The sequence below is a fragment of the Rhinatrema bivittatum genome, chromosome 6 (assembly GCF_901001135.1).
Source record: "Rhinatrema bivittatum chromosome 6, aRhiBiv1.1, whole genome shotgun sequence".
In the NCBI taxonomy this organism is placed as follows: domain Eukaryota; kingdom Metazoa; phylum Chordata; class Amphibia; order Gymnophiona; family Rhinatrematidae; genus Rhinatrema; species Rhinatrema bivittatum.
In genome coordinates this window covers 282,980,345-282,999,446 of record NC_042620.1, presented here as the reverse complement: position 1 = coordinate 282,999,446, position 19,102 = coordinate 282,980,345, and the positions used below count along the sequence as shown (strand labels likewise).

The following is a 19,102-nucleotide window of genomic DNA, read 5'->3' as shown; positions in this document are numbered from 1 at the left end:
TGGCATTATAGCAGGCGTTAGGGTCCTAATGCCCGCAATAAGCCACCAACGGAATTTGATGAATGACCCTGCAAGTTTGCTATTCCTTTAAATAATTTTACAGTTAAAGGATAATATTTTGTTGCTAGATGAAGCACCATACATGTCATGCTGTTCCCGGCTTTCTGATTATACTTGTGTAGGCTACATTTCCCTAGTAGGCTATATGAGGTCAGGAAGGGGAAGAGTTCCTCCTCTAGAATTATAGTGCCATTATTAGTTCCTGAAATGTGGTTTCCCATGCTCTGGTTAGTTACATGGTTTGATGCCTGTTTCGCTGAAAAGCTTTCAGTAGTTGGAAATGTCCAAGGGACATTTAAAAGGAAATTGAATCAAGGCCTTAATTTTCTTTTCAAATGCATTGGATTAGAGACAGCCTTCGGTCCCATCCAGTAACTCTGAACCCCTGTTAAACTACATGTAGCCACTAAGAATTTGTCAGACCTTATATTTAAATACTATTGAACTATATAGACATGTGTCTTATGATTGACACATTGTATCTGCCGTTAGCCTAACTATAACTCACTTTCAGTTCTCTTGGTGGAAAAGTGTGTCATAAATAAAACGATGATGATGAGGAGGAGGAATATATTTCACAGCATTTAAATGTGGTCAGTTTTTGTATTCAAGATGAGAGATAATTGGCAACTCTCAATCTTCTAGAAGTATCTCGACTTCCATAATCTGCTCCTCTGACAACATAGAAACCTAGAGTATGATGGAAGGCAGATCTCAGGGCCCTCGCAACATTTCTGAATCTGACTTTACTCTTGCTTGTCTTCACCAAGGATTTCTTATGCAATCACATGTTCTCAAAATTCCAATGCCAAGTTTTCCCACAGGATATGTTCCAGGCTTCCACCACCCTCATGTCACTTCCTCATGTAGTCTTTAATATCATATCACTGCTTATATAACGTGTTATGGTCACATGCCTTGCTTCCTCTGGAATTCTTCTATGCGTAGCCTGTTGGCTTTTCTGTCTACGGAGGCCAGTGCGTTTGGGTGTGTCATATATGTACAGCAATTCAGGTATGGAAACCTACCTTAAGATGTTAGAATCTTTTATTTAAAGTTAGTTTGTTTGTTTTTTTTTAAAGTTGAGCTTCAGTAACGCTAGATATTGAAGTACCTAACTAGAGGAAGGGGAGATGTGGTAAGATAGAGATCCATATTCAGCTGCTGAATGGCTCAGCTAGTTAGCCCATATATTCAGTGGCACGCCTCTAAATATATCTGGCTATCTTAAAGTTAGCCAGATAAATTATCCAGCTACCTCAGCTCCTCCCAGTTATGCCCCTGAAACGCCCCTGACTTATCCAACCAAATTTTAGCCGGATAAAAAGTTACCTGGCTAGAATTTAGCCGGATAAGTACCCACATATTGATTTAGCTGGATAACTTCTGAATTACCTGGCTAAATGCTTCTGAACATGGACCTCATAATGACTGTTTTTAAGCAGTGGTGCTGATACGTTCGTTACCCTGTGAACTCTTGAGATTGGTCGTTTTCCTGCTTTTGTGCTTCTCTGTGTTCTTCTTACCTATGCTGGCTTCTCTTTGTTTCTCCTGCAGGTTGGAAACTGGGAGGGAGCATGGCTTGCCCATAGACTATTACTTCCCTCCACAGAAGACCTGCTTGATCTGTGGCGACGAAGCCTCTGGCTGCCACTACGGGGCCCTCACCTGTGGCAGCTGCAAAGTCTTTTTCAAAAGAGCAGCAGAAGGTAAATTACTTTTCCTTTTTCAGACACCAGTTAGAATGAGACAGACTGGTATCTCTCGGTAGTGTCTCCAGGTGCACTGTGACAGGAGTGAATCTCACTTATGTTGGATTATGATCTCAGTCTCTCAAATAGCACTTGCCTCAGTAGTTGCATTGTATCAACAAAAGCTTCCTTCTGGAGTCATAAGATTAAATATGTAGAGACAACTTGTCAAGGCACACTTGGAAGTTCATTTTAATCAGGCCCATGGCACCTAATACAATTGAGTCTATGTCTATAACTTTGTCACATTTTCTTGGTCTCACATTGTATGATTTGGTATTTGAGGATCTTATGTCTTTCCTTATATTGTACAGAATAGATACTTGGAGCTGACACTTCTATTAGCAATTAGCACAGTAAAGGAGAAAAGCAATGAGCTTTTCTCCTTTACCGTGATGTCTGGTTTACTAGCATTGAGCTTTCATTAGTTGGAATGGAAAAGTCCCAGGTGATCACAATTTCTTCATTTTCCACCATCTTCTCAGGGTTGTGATCCCAGTGCTTTTCTGGTATAGCAAAGTTAGGTTTGCACTATTTCGAGTGGATGAGCTATGCAGGTATAGCCTTCTTATGAAGCTTTTCTAGAAAAGCGATCTAGAAATGAAATGAAATTAAACTAAACTGCTCCAGAGATCAAATCCTCCTCCTCTGGAAGCAAACCACCATCTAAATTCTTCATGGAATAGCTACTGTAATCTGAACAGGCATGGAAGCATAGGAATTGCTGGCAGGCTGTGACCTCCAGGCCCATTTCCTGTAACTGCTGTGATACGGTAGATCCTTCTTGACCTCTGATTTTACCATCTTGTAGAGATACATCAGAAAATTGTTACTTATCTGTTGTTTTCAGCTCCACTGTTAGAATATCATCTTGCAATAGAATTTGCTGTGATTTGGAGTAGTCTTGAAAGTATTTTTTTTTTCTTACTAGGAGTTTTTTGTAACTCCCAATTGTTAAGTCTCTGAATGGATGAAGGTAATTGGGTTGTATAGATCTTTTGTCAGTGGTGCCTAATGAATATTAGCTTTGATTTTTTTTTTAGATTGAATCGTTAACAGCATAAATGCATTCCTTTAAAACTTTTTCACAGAGAAAAAAACAGTTGACTGTGTATATTAGTGTTAAATGAGAAATTTCCAAATCTTGAAGCATAGTTAGTGCATTGGTTCTTAACTCTGTCACTATCAACAGGTCTGACTTTTTCAGGCTGTCACATAATGAATATTTTATGAGGAAGAACCTTCATTTTCAGTTTTTATTTATCTTTCTTTAGGATTTCAATGTGATAACAAAACTAATTAAATGGAAAAATGACACTACCACTGATAATTATTTTCCAGTATTTTATAACACAGTAATTTTTCCACTATTTTTTATCACATTTAAATTCACTGGCAAAATAAAATAAAAACTGGAAACAAAGATCGCTATATATGAGATTTATCTGCGTGCGCTGGGTCTTACAAGTAAGCCAATTTACCTGTTTTGATTACTTTGAAAACCAGACCTACTGTGTTGCCTGAGGGGGTGAGGAGAGGGAGAAGGTCTTCAACCTTGTGTTGTAAACCATTGTGATTATTAACAGAATGAGAGTATATAAATATAATAAATAAAACCATTTAGCAGATGGCTACAAGCTTCTAGGGGCATACTGAGCCAGTCTTGGTACTGTTCCTTTACATCTATGAAATCTAACTACTTTTCTTCAGGGAATCCAACCTACAAGTTCCTAAATACAAGGTACTATAACCAGGCCTGGCTCATTCTGTCCCTGATAACATGGAGCCATCTGGTCCAGCGGTTCAACTATTGGCAAAGCAATAATTCTGATAAATAAGAAAAATACATTCAAATAATTTTAAAAGTAACTTGATGCCCAGGTTGTGAATGATTCCTTTCATCATATATATATATATATATATATATATTTCTCACAGGACAAGCAGGATGGTAGTCCTCACATATGGGTGACATCACAGGATGGAGCCCAATCAAGGAACACTTTGGTCAAAGTTTCTAGAACTTTGACTGGCACTTACTGGGCATGCCCAGCATGGCACTAAACCTGCAGCCAGCAGGGGTCCCCCTTCAGTCTTCTTTTTTCCACGCAGCAGTAGCTACGCGGGTTAAGGAGCTCCACAGAGATTCCTGACAGGAATTTTCCTCAAGGAATTACTAAAAACTTTCATACCCCATAGGGGTCCCTCCTTCGAATTTTTGACTCCGCGGTACTCTGGTAAGTTTTAACCCATTTTTGGTCGATTCCCGTCGAGTTTGGCCCTTGTGGCCTACTGGCCCTCGACCGTACTGCGGCTAAATTTTTCAAAGGCCATGGCGTCGGGGTTCCGTCGGTGCCCGGACTGTACTCACACCATGTCCATAACAGAACCACATAAAGTCTGTGTAATGTGTCTCGAGTGCGAACATGATGTCCTGACTTGCACCAAATGTGCCTTAATGACACCAAAAGGTTGCAGTGCCAGAATGGAGAAAATGGAACTTCTCTTCCGTTCTCAAACTCCGACGCCGTCTATTGCATCGACATCGTCTGAACCGGCACCGTCCACTTCGTGCCAGTATTGGCCACCGGCCGGTGACCGTCCGGCGTCGATGACTTCTCGGCCTTCGACTACCTCTACTCCCCCTCAGGACTGAGGGGATCGTAGAGAAAAACATCGGCATCGACACCGCAAGTCTCGGACCATCGAGGAAGGAAAATCTTCAACCTCACCATTGTCCGAGCCGCCATCGAAGAAACCCTGTCCAGAAAAGGCACCGACCCTTTCTGCAACCGGGTCACTGAGGCAACTCTCACCTGGACGGGTATCGGGAGTCGCAACTCCGCCTTTAACGGCAGTCCTTCTGGCTATGCCTCTGCCTCCTTCTTCCCTTCTGGAGCTGGGGCTGCTTGCTCCAGGTCTCCGTGAAGAACTGGACTGGATGGTTAAGGAGGCCATCGATAAGGCGATGCACAGACTCCAAGGTCCCCCGGCGCCGAAATCGGTGCCGGTTGCGGAACCGACCATCGATCCCATTCCGGCAGCATTGGCACCGCTGCTCTCGAAGATGGAAGTGCTCATAGCCGCTTTTCCACCGATGGATCCTGGGTCACCGATGGCTCCGGTGCCTTCCCCGCTTACCCTGTTATCGGGAGGGGAATCACCATTCCACATTCCTCCATCAGGAGTCCTTCCGATGCCTCAACCATAGATGCCGATGCACCCATCGGCGCCACCGATCCATCCATTGATGCCCTCAATGCCTGCACTGGTGCCCTCAATGCCTTCATCGGTGCCTCCAGTACGTCCCTCGATGCCTTCAGATCCTAGACCAGGACCTTCAGGAATACCATCGTCCTGTTCTTCTCAGGTTCCTACAGGGACAGGTGCTGATCCCTATGACACCTGGACTGACGATTCATCTCAGGACACCGATGATTTACCATCGCCACCTTCTCCTACTGAAAGTAGGAAGCGTTCTCCTCCAGAGGACTTGTCCTTCATAAATTTTGTGAAGGAAATGTCTGAATTGGTTCCCTTCCAATTACAGACTGAGCAAGATGATAGGCATCAAATGATGGAGCTGTTACAATACCTGGATGCTCCCAAGGAAATAATCTCCATCCCTATTCACCAGGTTCTTTTGGATCTCCTCAAAAAAACTGGGAACACCCTGGTTCTGTTGCTCCAGTCAACAGAAAAGCTGATACCCCTTATTTGGTCCAGTCAGCCCCAGTATTCCAGAAACCTCAGCTGGATCACCAATCTGTGGTTGTAGAATCTGCCCAAAAGAGGGCAAAAAGATCAAAACCCCACTCTTCCTTTCCCCCAGGTAAAGAACAGAAGTTCCTGGATGCCACTGGACGGCGTGTCTTCCAGGGATCAATGCTTATCTCTCAGATCGCCTCCTACCAGCTTTATATGACCCAGTACAACAGGGTCTTATTCAAGCAGATACAGGACTTTGCAGAGTCCCTGCCTCAGCAATTCCAGGAACAGCTTCAAACCCTGGTACACAAGGGTTTCGAGGCAGGGAAGCATGAAATAAGATCCTCTTATGATATCTTCGACACCGCTTCCAGGGTATCTGCAACTGCAATTTCGGCAAGAAGATGGGCCTGGCTCAAGTCTTCGGATTTGCGCCCTGAAGTACAAGACAGATTATCTGATCTGCCCTGCATAGGAGACAATCTGTTTGGCGAACAGATTCAGCGGATGGTGGCGGAATTCAAGGACCATCGTGAGACCTTTCGCCAGCTCTCTCTGATGCCCTCTGAGTATTCCTCCAAACAGCCTTTCAGGAAGGATACTAAAAAGTCATTCTTCTGTCCAAAGAATTACTATCCACCACCATCTAGAACTCGTTCCACGAGACCTTTCCAAAAGGCCCAGTCTCGTCCACGTTGTAAACAAAAGCCACAAGCAGCTCCTCAGCCGGGCCCTGCTTCTGGTTTTTGACTCCTGCATAGAGAGCAGCAGCCAGTTTCCACTGCCTCAGGTACCAGTGGGAGGTCGATTGTGTCATTTCAACAACAGGTGGCATACAATCACCTCAGACTAGTGGATCCTTGCCATAATTTCTCAGGGTTATCACCTGAAGTTTCTCTCCATCCCACCGGACTCCCCACCTCTACCAACGTGGAGAACATCCGACCACTCACTACTCCTGGAGCAGGAGGTCTCCATCCTCCTCCAGTCCAGAGCAATAGAGCCAGTGCCCTACTCCCAACAAGGCCTAGGATTCTATTCCTGGTACTTTCTAATCCCCAAAAAATCAGGCGGCGTTCGTCCAATTCTGGACCTATGTGCCCTCAACAAGTACCTCCACCAAGAAAAGTTCAAGATGGTAACCTTGGGTTCCCTCCTTCCTCTTCTGCAAAAAGGAGACTGGCTCTGCTCTCTCGATCTCCAAGACGCGTACACACTCATTGCGGTAACTCCATCTCATCGCAGGTTCCTGAGATTTCTGGTAGGCCCCAAGCACTATCAGTACCAAGTGCTCCCATTCGGCCTGGCATCTGCACCACGAGTCTTCACCAAGTGCCTCGTAGTAGTAGCAGCCTTCCTCAGGACTCAAGGTGTTCACGTCTACCCCTATCTAGACGATTGGTTGATCAGGGCTCCCACTCAGCAAGCTGCTCTGTCGTCCCTACGTCTTACTTTACACACTCTGATTTCGCTAGGATTTCTCGTCAACTACGCGAAATCCTGCTTAGTCCCATCTCAAACTTTATCATTCTTAGGGGCAGACTTGGACACCTTGCAGGCAAAGGCATTTCTGCCTTGACAGTGAGCTCTCACTCTCATCTCTCTCGAACACCAGCTACAGTCTCAGCACCACACGACTGCACGCCACTTCCTCATCCTGCTGGGACACATGGCGTCCTCAGTACAGGTTACCCCAATGGCCCGCTTGGCCATGAGAGTCATGCAGTGGACTCTGACGTCACAATGGACTCAGTCCGTCCAACCTCTATCGACCACTGTCCACATCACCGACTCACTTCGTCAGTCTCTAGCCTGATGGCAAAATCAGATCAATCTCCTCCAAGGCCTACCCTTCCAGGCTCCAGACTCTCAAATAATTCTCACCACCGATGCTTCCAGCCTCGGCTGGGGACCCCATGTCGCTGATTTGCAGACACAAGGAACTTGGTCTTCAGAGGAAGCCAAACACCAAATCAATTTCCTGGAGCTGCGAGCAATCAGATATGCTCTCAGGGTCTTTCAGGATCGCCTTTCCAATCAGGTCATCCTGATTCAGACGGACAAACAGGTGGCCATGTGGTACATCAACAAACAGGGAGGGACGGGCTCCTACCAACTGTGTCAGGAAGCTGCACAGATATGGGCAGAGTCCCTCTCCCATTCAATGTACCTCAGGGCCACCTACTTGCCGGGAGTGGACAATGTGTTGGCGGACAAGCTAAGGCTCGCTTTCCATCCGCACGAGTGGTCCCTCAACCCCATGGTAGCGAACTCAATATTCCAACGTAGGGGTTATCCTCGCATAGACCTCTTTGTGTCACCTCAAAACCGCAAAGTAGAGAACTTTTGCTCTCTCACTCGCAGCCAACACTCTCAGCCAAGATTTGCAACCGGAAGTGGGCAACCGGTCTCCTATATGCATTCCCTCCACTTCCACTTCTATCAAAGACTCTCGTGAAGTTACGTCAGGACAAAGGATGCATGATCCTGATAGCACCTCACTGGCCTCGCCAAGTGTGCTTTCCAATACTTCAGGATCTCTCCATTTGCAGGCACATTCCCTCAAAACGACGGGTGCCTATGCCACCCCAGTCTTCAAGCTTTGACCCTGACAGCCTGGATGTTGAAAGGTTAATTCTTCAGCCACTTAACTTTTTGGAGCCAGTTTCCCGTGTCCTTATTGCTTCACGGAAGCCTTCCAAGAGAAAGACTTACCTCTACAAATGGAACAGGTTTAAGTCATGGTGTTCTTCTCAATCCCTTGATCCCTTTACCTGTTCCACCACAAAGTTTCTAGACTATCTCTGGCACTTCTCAGAATCAAGTCTAAAAATTTCCTCCATCAGAATGCATGTCAGTGCTGTGGTCGCCTTCCATAAAGGTGTCGGGGACGTTCCTATTTCAGTACAACCCCTTGTAACACGTTTTCTGAAAGGCTTGCTTCACCTCAAACCTCCACTGCGTCCTTTGGCCCCTTCTTGGGACCTCAATCTGGGTTTGAGTCGGCTCATGAAACCACCATTCGAGCCTCTCCAATCCTGTGATCTTCGCTATCTCACATGGAAAAGTGATTTTTCTTTTGGCAATCACATCTGCTCACAGAGTTAGTGAGTTACAGGCCCTAGTTACCTATCCGCCTTACACTAAACTTCTGCAGGACCGGGCAGTACTCTGCACTTACCCTAAGTTCTTACCTAAGGTAGTGTCGGAGTTTCACATTAATCAATCCATTATACTACCTACCTTATTTCCCAGGCCCCACTCCAATCCAGGAGAACAGGCTCTGCATACCTTTGATTGTAAATGGGCTCTAGAATTCTATCTAGACCGTACAACTGCCCACAGGAAAAGCACTCAATTGTTTGTCTCTTTCCATTCCATCAAATTGGGGCAGCATGTGGGTAAGCAGACTCTCTCCTCCTGGTTAGCGGACTGCGTATCCTTTTGCTATCAGCAAGCAGGCATTCCGCTTCAAGACTGTGTTAAAGCGCACTCTGTCAGGCCCATGGCGACTTCAGTAGCACACCTACACTCTATGCCGCTTCCTGACATTTGCAGGGCTGCTACCTGGAGTTCTCTCCATACCTTTACAGCCCATTATTGCTTAGACAAGATTCCATCTTCGGCCAATCTGACTTGCGCAACCTTTTTACAACTTGACGTGCCAACACCCTTCCGCCTGCCCATTAGGGTTCAGGATGCCCTCTACCAAATTCCACCCCAGTCCTTGTGCCTATTGCATATCTTGGGTACATTTGGTGCATTTCTTGGACATCCTCAGCTTGGTACGCACACATATGTGAGGATTACCATCCTGCTTGTCCTGTGAGAAAGCAAATGTTGCTTACCTGTAACAGGTGTTCTCACAGGACAGCAGGATGTTAGTCCTCACGAAACCCGCCCGCCACCCCATGATGTTGGGTTCGTTATGTTTTGTTATTTTATTTTTCGGAACTTCCTGTAGCTTTAAACAAGACTGAAGGGGGACCCCTGCTGGCTGCAGGTTTAGTGCCATGCTGGGCATGCCCAGTAGGTGCCAGTCAAAGTTATAGAAACTTTGACAAAAGTGTTCCGTGATTGGGCTCCATCCTGTGATGTTACCCGTATGTGAGGACTAACATCCTGCTGTCCTGTGAGAACACCTGGTACAGGTTTTTTAAATATATATATATATATTTTTTTTTATACCGACATTCGATCTGAGATATCACATCAGTTTACATTCAGGTACTATAGGCGTTTCCCTATCCCCAGAGGGCTCACAATCTAAGTTTGTACCTGAGGCAATGGAGGGTTAAGTGACTTGCCCAAGGTCACAAGGAGCGACAGTGAGACTCAAACCCTGGTCTCCTGGTTCATAGTCCACTGCTCTAACCACTAGGCTATTCCTCCTCTACAAAAAAATAGTTTAGGCTATATTTTATTCATGGGCATTATATATGTCACACTAAAATTGCACAGTTGATCTTTTTCTTGCAAGATTTAGACTTCCATGAAAAAGAAAGAAGGTTCTCCCCACTTCCAGAATATGCATGCAGAATGAAGGCTTCCACCTTCCAGGACATGCATGCAGTACAAGGTTCCCCTAAGTGGTATGTGCTTGCAGGTTTTGCTCTTCTTTCATATGTTCAGTGTGTGGTTTCTCTGTCAGAGAGAAGCTGTAGGATGATTGCTCAGGATAAGCTATAACCTCCATATACTGAGTAAGCACTTCACTTACAGAGAACAAGGCAAGAGGTAAACAGATCTGTGAATTTAATAGGAATGGAAATTGGCACTTTTTTTGCAGCTGAAAACTGCAAAACCTATTAATTTTCTGCAGGTTAATCCTGTTTGTTTATAGGTTATCTTTAAAATGTATTGTATTTTCTGAAAATTTGATCCATGAAAAGAACCACTTTTGTTCTTAAAAAAAAAACCAACCCACAAGCCAGGGAATAGATTTGTAACTGCACCGAAGAAGGTGTATGTGGATTTATAAGTCTCTACAGCATTTTACTACTGTTACTAATATTTAGCATTTCTAAAGTGCTACTAGACATACCAGTGCTATACAGATACACATAAGATACAATCCCTGCTCCATGAAGCGTACAATCTGGTCAAGACAAACATACATGACAAACAAGAGTCTATGGGAGTGTGTGTATTGTAGAGAAGATGCAGGCTAAGGCCAGCTAATTTTTATTTTATTTTCAGGTTTTATTTACATTCTGAAAAAACTAAGAAATAAACAGATTCCTATTTCACATGCTGTAGTTAAAAAGTTATTTCAGTATTCCAAAAGTGCAGATAAAAAGCGTGTGAATGGACCGGTATTTCAAGGTTGTCTGCTCAACAGAGCCTGTAATATGTGGAAATACAAATACAGCTGGAGCTGAACTATAGCAGCTTTCGAATGCTTGGGACACTAGAGCAGCTTTTAATTCTTGAAGGATCATAAACATGTTTATGTGTTATTTTATACAAAACATTTTTCTTTTTTCCCTTTCATGGAAATATTCATTTACTAAAATCATGGCTTGGTCTTGAAAATGAACAGTGAACTCTTCGTTTTAGTATGGAAGAATACAGATGTGCACTAGTTTTTGGTAGTGACTTTAATGTCAGCAGAGGGTATGGTTTCTCCTATGACAAGCAGGATGGTAGTCCACACACAGGGGTGACATCATCAGATGGAGCCCAGCACGGAAAACTAGAAACTTTGACTGGCACACCGAGCATGCCTGGCATGCTACTATCCATGCGTCTACACGGGGTCCCTCTTCAGTCTTGAAACATAGAGTTACGAAAAAATAAAATAAACATAGGAGAAACCCAACTCCGCAGGGTGGTGGGTGGGTTTTGTGAGGACTAACATCCTGCTGTCCTAGGAGAACACCTATTACAGGTAAGCAACTCTGCTTTCTCCTAGGATAAGCAGGTTAGTAGCCCTCACACATGGATGAATCCCTAGCTTCATGCTGTCCCTGAGCAACAAACAAAAACAAGACACCTAACCAGTTGCCAACAGGCACAACAACAGTGATGCTATTGGTAACAGAGGGAAGCAGCCTGAACCCAAAAAACGAGCTGTAGGTAGGAAGAGTTGGGTTTTACAGCTAAAAGAGATTGTGGAAGATAGACTAGTCGAAGCTGCATTGGCCATCCCTGTCCAGACAGTAGTGAGCAGCGAATGTATGGAGAGAGCTCCATATCACAGCCTTACAGATCTCGTCCATAGGCTCTCAAGTGGGCCACCAAGGCCGCCATGGCTCTGACAGAATGAGCCTTGACATGCCCCCCCCCCCCCCCAGCTGCAATCCCGCCTGCATATAGCAGAAAAAGATGCAATCTGCCAGCCAGTTGGACAAGGACTGCTTGCCTACCGCAACTCCCAGTCAGTTTCTGTCAAAAGAGAGAAAATTGCGTGGATTTCCTATTACCTACCATCTGCTCCAGATAGAAGGCTAAGGCTTTCTTACAATCCAGGCTGTGGAGGACCCTTTTGCCCTGGTGCAAATGAGGCTTTGGAAAAAAGATGGGTAAGACGATGGACTGGTTCAGATGGAAATCTGTCACCACCTTCAGCAAGAACTTAGGGTGGTTCTGCGCACACATCCTATCATGAAAGAACTTCGTGTAAGGTGGGTATGACACCAATGCTTGAAGTTCTCTGACTGCGTGTCGAGGTGACCGCCACTAGGAAGAAGGCCTTCCAGGTCAAGAATATTAGGTCACAGGAGTGCAGAGGCTCCGAAGTAGCCTTTATAAGCTGGGCCAGGACTACATTGAGGTCCCAGGACACTGTGGGGGGCCTCAGAGGAGGCTTCAGTTGAAGCAGACCCATATGAAGCACCCACAATAGGGAATACTGAGACAGGCGCATCATCCATGTCTTGGTGGTAAGCCCCAATAGCACTAAGAAGCACCCTGACTGAGTTGGTTTTTAGGCCAGACTCAGAGAGATGTAGCAGGTTGTCCAGAAGCTTAGGGGTGGAACAAGAAAACGGGTCTAAACTGAGACTCTCACACCTAGTGGAGAACCTCTTCCACTTTAGGCCATAAGACTTCCGAGTAGACACCCTCCTGGACTCCATCAGGAACCGGGACACCACATCCGAGAGGTCCAAGGGCTGTAAAATCAGCCTTTCAACATCCACGCTGTGAGGGATAAGGCTCGTAGGTTGGGATGACGCAGCCTGCCCCGATCCTCAGTGATAAGGTCTGGGGAGACCCCCAGACTGATCGGCTTCCTCAGGGTGAGATCTTGCAGGAGCGGGAACCAGATCTGCTGCGGCCAATGAGAAGCGATGAGGATCATGGTCCCCTGGTCCCACTGGAGCTTCAGGAGGATCTTTGACACTAGTGGAAGCAGAGGATATGCATACAGGAGGCCCCTATCCCAATGGTGTGCAAAGGCCTCTGATGCTGGCTTACCATTTTCCCTGATCAGGGAGCAGAAAGGAGATACCTTCTTGTTGCAGGGAGAGGTGAACAGATCCACGTCCGGGGTTCCCCAAAGACGGAAGATCCGATCAGGAACCTCCTGCTTCAGGGACCATTCCTGGGGCGGAGCAAGCAACTCAGGCCATCCACCATCATATTCTCCTCCCTGGAAGGTACATGGTATGGAGCAGGATGACTTAGGACAGAGCCCATGGCTAGATATGGACTGCATCCTGGCAGAGGAGGAACAATCTCGTGCCTCCCTGTTTGTTAAGATACTACATTGCCACCTGGTTGTTGGTCCAGATGAGGACCACCTTGTTGGCTAGGTGATCCCAAATTGTCCAAAGCGCATATCGGATTGCCTGAAGTTCCAGGAAGTTTATTGAATGTTGTGCTTCCTGAGCAGACCACTGACCTTGGGTGTGGAGACCCTCCACATGGGCACCCCACCTGAGGTGAGCATAACTTGAGCAGAAGAGGTCTGGAAGGGTACCCCTGTCTCCAAGTTGGTTAGGGTCTCCCATCCATGACTAGGAGACCTGGAGCGGTTGAGTAATCTGGATGCACACTTAAAGGTCCTGGGTGGCCTGACACCACTGGGATTGGAGGGCCCACTGAGCCCTGCGCATGTGCAGATGAGCGAAGGGACTGACACGTACAGTCACCGCCATGTGTCCTAACAGCCACAGCATACTATGTGCTGAGACTTGGCGACTCCGAGAGATCACTCCTATCAAGGCCACTAAGGTGAGCACCCAGTCCCAGGGTAAAAATGCCCAAGCCTGCGCCGTGTCAAACCTGGCCCCAATGAAGTCCAACTGCAGTGACGGGACCAGTTGAGACTTTGGGTATTTGACCAAGGCAAACAATACTCGAATGGTGGAGGGTAGGGACCACAGCGCTCCCTCCTGGGTGACAGTCTTTGATGAGCCAGTTGTCCAGGAAGAGAAACACCTGCACACGCAACCTCTGTAAGTAAGTGCCCACCACCGCTAGGCACTTGGTGAAAACGCGGGGCGCAGACGCGAGACCGAATGGCAACACTCTGAACTGGAAGTAGTTCTCGCCCACCACGAACTGCAGGTACTTCTTGTGAGCACGGAAAATTTCGATGTGGGCATAGGTTTCCTTTAGATCGAGGGAGCATAGCCAGTCCCCCCTCTGCAGGAGAGGTATCAGGGTGCCGAGAGAGACCATTTTGAACTTTTCCCATTTCAGGAATTTGTTCAAGGCCCACAAGTCCAGGTCCCCTGTTCTCTTTGGACTCAGGAAATATCTGGAGTAGAAGCTGTTCCCTTGTTGCCCTGGGGGGACGGGTTCGACTGCCCTGGCCATTACAAGGGTGGAGAGCTCCTTAAAAAGTGTTTCTTGATCCGCCGAGAAGCCCTAAGTGGGACACGGGAGAGAGTCTGGTGGGACACCCTGGAAATGTAAATTATACATCCGACGGACGATGGACAGGACTCACTGATCCGATGTGATGGACGGCTAATTGTCCGCAAAGAACCATAGCCAACCTCTGACTGGAGGGCCCGCCGTCAAGGGCACCGGTGACTGTCTTACACTCCCTTGCATCCAGTCAAAATCCCGTGGCAGGACTTTGCTGGGGCGCTGGCTGAGGCCTAGGAACTCGTGTTACCCAGGGCAAGATCAAGGGCTGGCCCGCTGAGACCTCACTCTGGCCGCCGGAGGGTAGTACTAGGCCCTTGCCATGAGCACTTCTTGCCTGAGGGCTGTTGGTCCAAGGTGCTGGCCAACAGATGCTAGAGGGTCTCATGATGATCCTTCAGCTGTGCTACTGCCTCCTTAATCTTGTCACCGAAGAGATTTTCTCCAATAAGGGCAGGTCTGCAATCTGTTCTTGAACCTCCGGACAGAGGTTGGAAGCAAGGAGCCAAGCCATGCAGTGGGTACTGATACTGGTCGCTGCTACCCTTGCCGCTTTCTCAAAGACATCATAGATGGACTAGACCTCATGCTTGTCGCACTTCAATCCTTGTTGGACCAGGAAGTCTTCCTGAAGATGCTGAGGCATAACCAGATCCTGGACTTGCTTCCAGAGATTCCTGGAATATTGGCTCATATATAGCCGATAGCAGGCAATACAAGTGACCAGTATGGAGCCCTGAAAGTCTTTCCTTCCTAGGGCGTCCAGGGCCCTATGTTCTCTGCCTGGAGGAACAGAAGTGTGAGTTCAAGAATGCTTTGCCTTTTTGAGGGCGGACTTCACCATCACAGACTGGTGCAGGAGCTGACGCCTCTCAAACCCCTTGATGGAGTGAATCTGGTACACCGCAACAATTTTCCTGTTCACTGGGAATACTGAGATGGGGTGTTCCCAGAGCTGAACAAACAAGCCCTTAAAAATTTCATAGATTAGGACAGCCACCACCTCCTTAGGTGCATCCACAAACTGGAGGATCTCCAGCATCTATTTTCGGGAGTTGTTCTCCATCAGGAGCTGGAACAGGACCAATTCTGCCATGGCCCATGCAAAGCCCGCAAATGTCAGGTCCTCGGGAGGGGATCGATGCCTCTTCTCTGGAGGAGATGGCTCAGAAGGCAGGTCCTCTGAGTCCTCTGCACAGGGACAGAACTGAAAAACACACCATGTGGAAGTTTTCCTACAAAAAAGAGTGCGAGCTTCACATCTGCGAGATGACAGCTCCGCGGAAAAGAAGAAACTGAATAGGGACCTCTCGTGGATAGTGGTATGCTGAGCATGGTCAGTGTACCAGTCAAAGTTTCCCGTGCCGGGCTCCATTTGATGATATTACCCATGTGTGAGGACTAACATCCTGCTGTCCTAGGAGAACACTTGTTTCAGGTAAGCAGCTCTGCTTTCTCTTGAGTTGTTTGTTTTTGGTTTTTTTGCGTCTTACCCCTTTAAAAATAAGAGCAGTCCTGCCATCGCTTGTGGTGTTTTCAGTATAGGTACAACCCTCAGTCAGGGTTGCCAACTGGCTCCAGATTTTCAGCACAGGTAATTCCGGTCCTGCTTTTACTCCCCTGCATGCAGGTACTTATAGTCTTGATTTTCTGAGGGAATGCAATAAGTAAGAATAAGTCCCATCATGCAGTGGGGTAATACAAGGACCGGTTCAACCTGTTAAAATCCGGAGCCAATTGGCAACCCTCGTGAGCCCCTCAGGTTTTTGTCCATACTGCTGTATGGATGTTTATCTCTCTCTCTCTCTCTTGCTGTTGAAGATTTTTATCTAATCTTTGCTGCCCCCCCAATGTTTTCTGCCTTGGCAGCGCCCACAACAGCACTTTTTAGTGCTGCTAAAAAAAGAAGAAATGAGAGGCCATGCCCAGGTCCAAGAAACCTATAGTCAACAGCCGCAAGGACTGCATCTGTGGATGAAAGACGTCCATCATAACTGGATATTAAAGGTGTCTGGGACCATACCATGATTCCTCTTAACTGCTACAACTGTGGTCGGATGTCACTTAGATTGAAAAATCCAGCCTATAATGCAGCCCAGTTCCGAGGCTTTCGCAGCTCCTCTTTATATGTAAGTTCCATGTGTGGCAAGTCAAGCAAAGGCTCCAAAAAGCACTAAGCATCGGCCGATATGGCTCCACCAGGGCATGATAAATGGACGAGGCTCCTCAACACCACAGGCATAGGAGCCCAGTGTAGTGATGAGACCCAATGACTTCTGCCACTAGGCTGGGGACATTGGCATCAGCAACCCCTGTGCTTTTGCAATGAAGGATAAGAATCCGGTATCAGGATTTAGTGCAGAAGGGTTCAATGTCACCAATGCACTCTGCACCATTAGTGTATAGGGTGCCATCAATGCCACCAGAGTATTAGGGACACCGGGCATTGGAGACCTCAACACATTCAGTGTAGGGGCCATGCAAAACTAGGAGGTGATACTCTTTTTATCCAGGAAGATTCCTATGGTTCCCTTTCATCCTTACTATCCCGATCCAACACCTGTAGGTCCTCCTTCAATGGCATTGAGGAGAAGTGTGCAGATCAGGAGATTTAGAGATCCTGGATCTTTATCTGTTCTGACTTGCTGGTAGTCCCGCCATCACGGTAGGCTTTGGATATCCAGAGCAAAGATCTCATGGTGTCTGAAAGAGGTAGTTTCCCCAGCACCACTACAGGGGACTTAACCTCTGAACCAGATTGATGGAGCTGCTTAAAGATTTCCTTGCATCTGTCACAGTGGAGGCCAGAGAATTTAAACTCTGAGTGGTTTATTTCCTCAACGGGGAGTCCCAGCCATAACTACCTCAGTGCAGCAATTCCCTGCTCTGGAGATTAGCCCCAGGGGTCAGCTCCTTTGGTAGCCTCAGAGGATCATCACCTCTCAGAAGATGAAGGATAGAGGTTGTCTAGCTTTCAGGTCCTGCAGAAGACTTCACGCCAGAGACCATCAAGGACCCTGCTTTGGTCATCTTGGTCCTCTTCAAGATCGTGGGCATGTGTCCCACCCTCATCAACTTTGAGGAAGGCGTGACAGGCAAACCTTCAGACCTTCCCCCGTAACATTGCTAGTCTCCAGAAGACCTGTCCTACTTGAAATTCCTGGACAAGCTAGGGAAAACACTTAACATTCATGTATGAAGGAATAAATATCTTCGCACAAATATATTTAACATCCTCCACGTCTTGGAGACTTTCTCAGAGCTGGCAACATTTCTGGTTTGTAAAATTCTTCAGCACCTCCAAACCAAAACGTGGGAAAGTCAAGCACTGTGTGCTCCAATGGTGAGAAAATTGGACCTGAAGGTACAGGATGCAGCAATCACCAATTCCTCCCCATCAATAGATGATGGTGGTATCAGCAATGAAGAAGGCAAAGACCACCAGATTCTAATTGAATACTCCTCCAGAAAAGGACTCAAAGCTGCTTGATTCATTTCAAAAGATAATTGTCCAAAGAGCAATGTTTGCTCTGATAGCCAACTGCCAGCTTTATGTGTTCCAAACTTATTGTTATGCTAGGGAACGCTAGGAAAGCGATCCCAACTTGAGGGGATTGTGTGCCCATGGGCCTCGGCACAATCCCAGTAGACTCCAAGACAGCACCGAGGGTTGGCGAGGTGTGTCCCAGCATGGGTGAAGACAAAGTTTGACCCTCTGCTGGACCTGCATGCTTCTGGAAATCCAACAACATTATGTTGGTTAGTGAACAGTCCTCCGACCGTTCCCAGCCCTTTCAGACCTGCTGCTGGGTATCTGCAAGAAGCAGCAGGCCGGACTGAGGATGAGGGCAGATGGAGGCCTTGTGACACAGAAGACTCAAGACATGGACGAGAAGACTCTGGATGTGGACTAGGAGCTTGGAAGACTGGACGAGACAAGGAACTTGGAAGACTCTCGACGAGACAAGGCACTTTCTCAGGGCGCCCTACAGAGCCCACCGATGTGGTTGGACCCAATGGGCTGGTCACGGACCACCCTGTCCCACTGCGCGCCCTACACAACCTGGAGAGGCTAGTCACGGACCACGCGGAGAGCGAGACAAGCGCAGGAAGGGAATCCAGCTGAGACGAAACTCCAATGACTAAAACAGGAACCGACAAGATGGATTTACCCCAACCAGGTGTCAACTGGAGAACCAAAGGAGCTGAAGGATCAAGAGGACTCGAAACAAGTGAAGAAGGAACGAAACCTCGGAAAATCAGGAAGTGGAACATCAGGAAGCCTGGAAAATCAGGAAGTGGAACATCAGGAAGCCTGGAGCATCAGGAAGTGAAACATCAGGAAGCCTGGACTAGGGACCTCGGAACATGAAGACGTGGAACATCAGGAAACCACGAAGACTCAGGAAGCAAGACGAGACATGGAGCTCCAACGAAGAACAAGGAACGAAGACCTGACCGGAGCGCTGGAAGACGAGACTTCCAGGAGCAGAAAACTCCAAGGCAAGGCTGAAGTGGAGAAGAAGCTCTTAAATAGGGCTGGCACAGGAAACCAGGTGGAGCTGACTTCCAGTGGGGCCAGGAGGACCCCACCTATGCTGCCCCTTTAAGAAGAGGAAGAAGACGTGGGCCTGCCCCAGGAAGGGGGCAGGACCTTGGAGAGCGGCCATGCTGCCGCAGAGACGCAGGCAGGAGCAGGGAGAGCCTGATGTTGGCGTCCCTGCCGCGGGAGACAGGCAGGGGCGGCACTAGGCCGCTAGCAC

General features: G+C 47.3%; 1 protein-coding gene across 1 annotated transcript in view; it reads left to right on the top strand.

The window, feature by feature from the left end:
- The window catches only part of AR (androgen receptor), a 475,175-nt gene that overhangs the window by 235,051 nt on the left and 221,022 nt on the right, over positions 1-19,102 (top strand). The window contains exon 2 of the mRNA XM_029607286.1: positions 1,618-1,769. Coding sequence (XP_029463146.1) covers positions 1,618-1,769 — 152 coding nt within the window. The remainder of the gene's footprint in view (positions 1-1,617; positions 1,770-19,102) is intronic.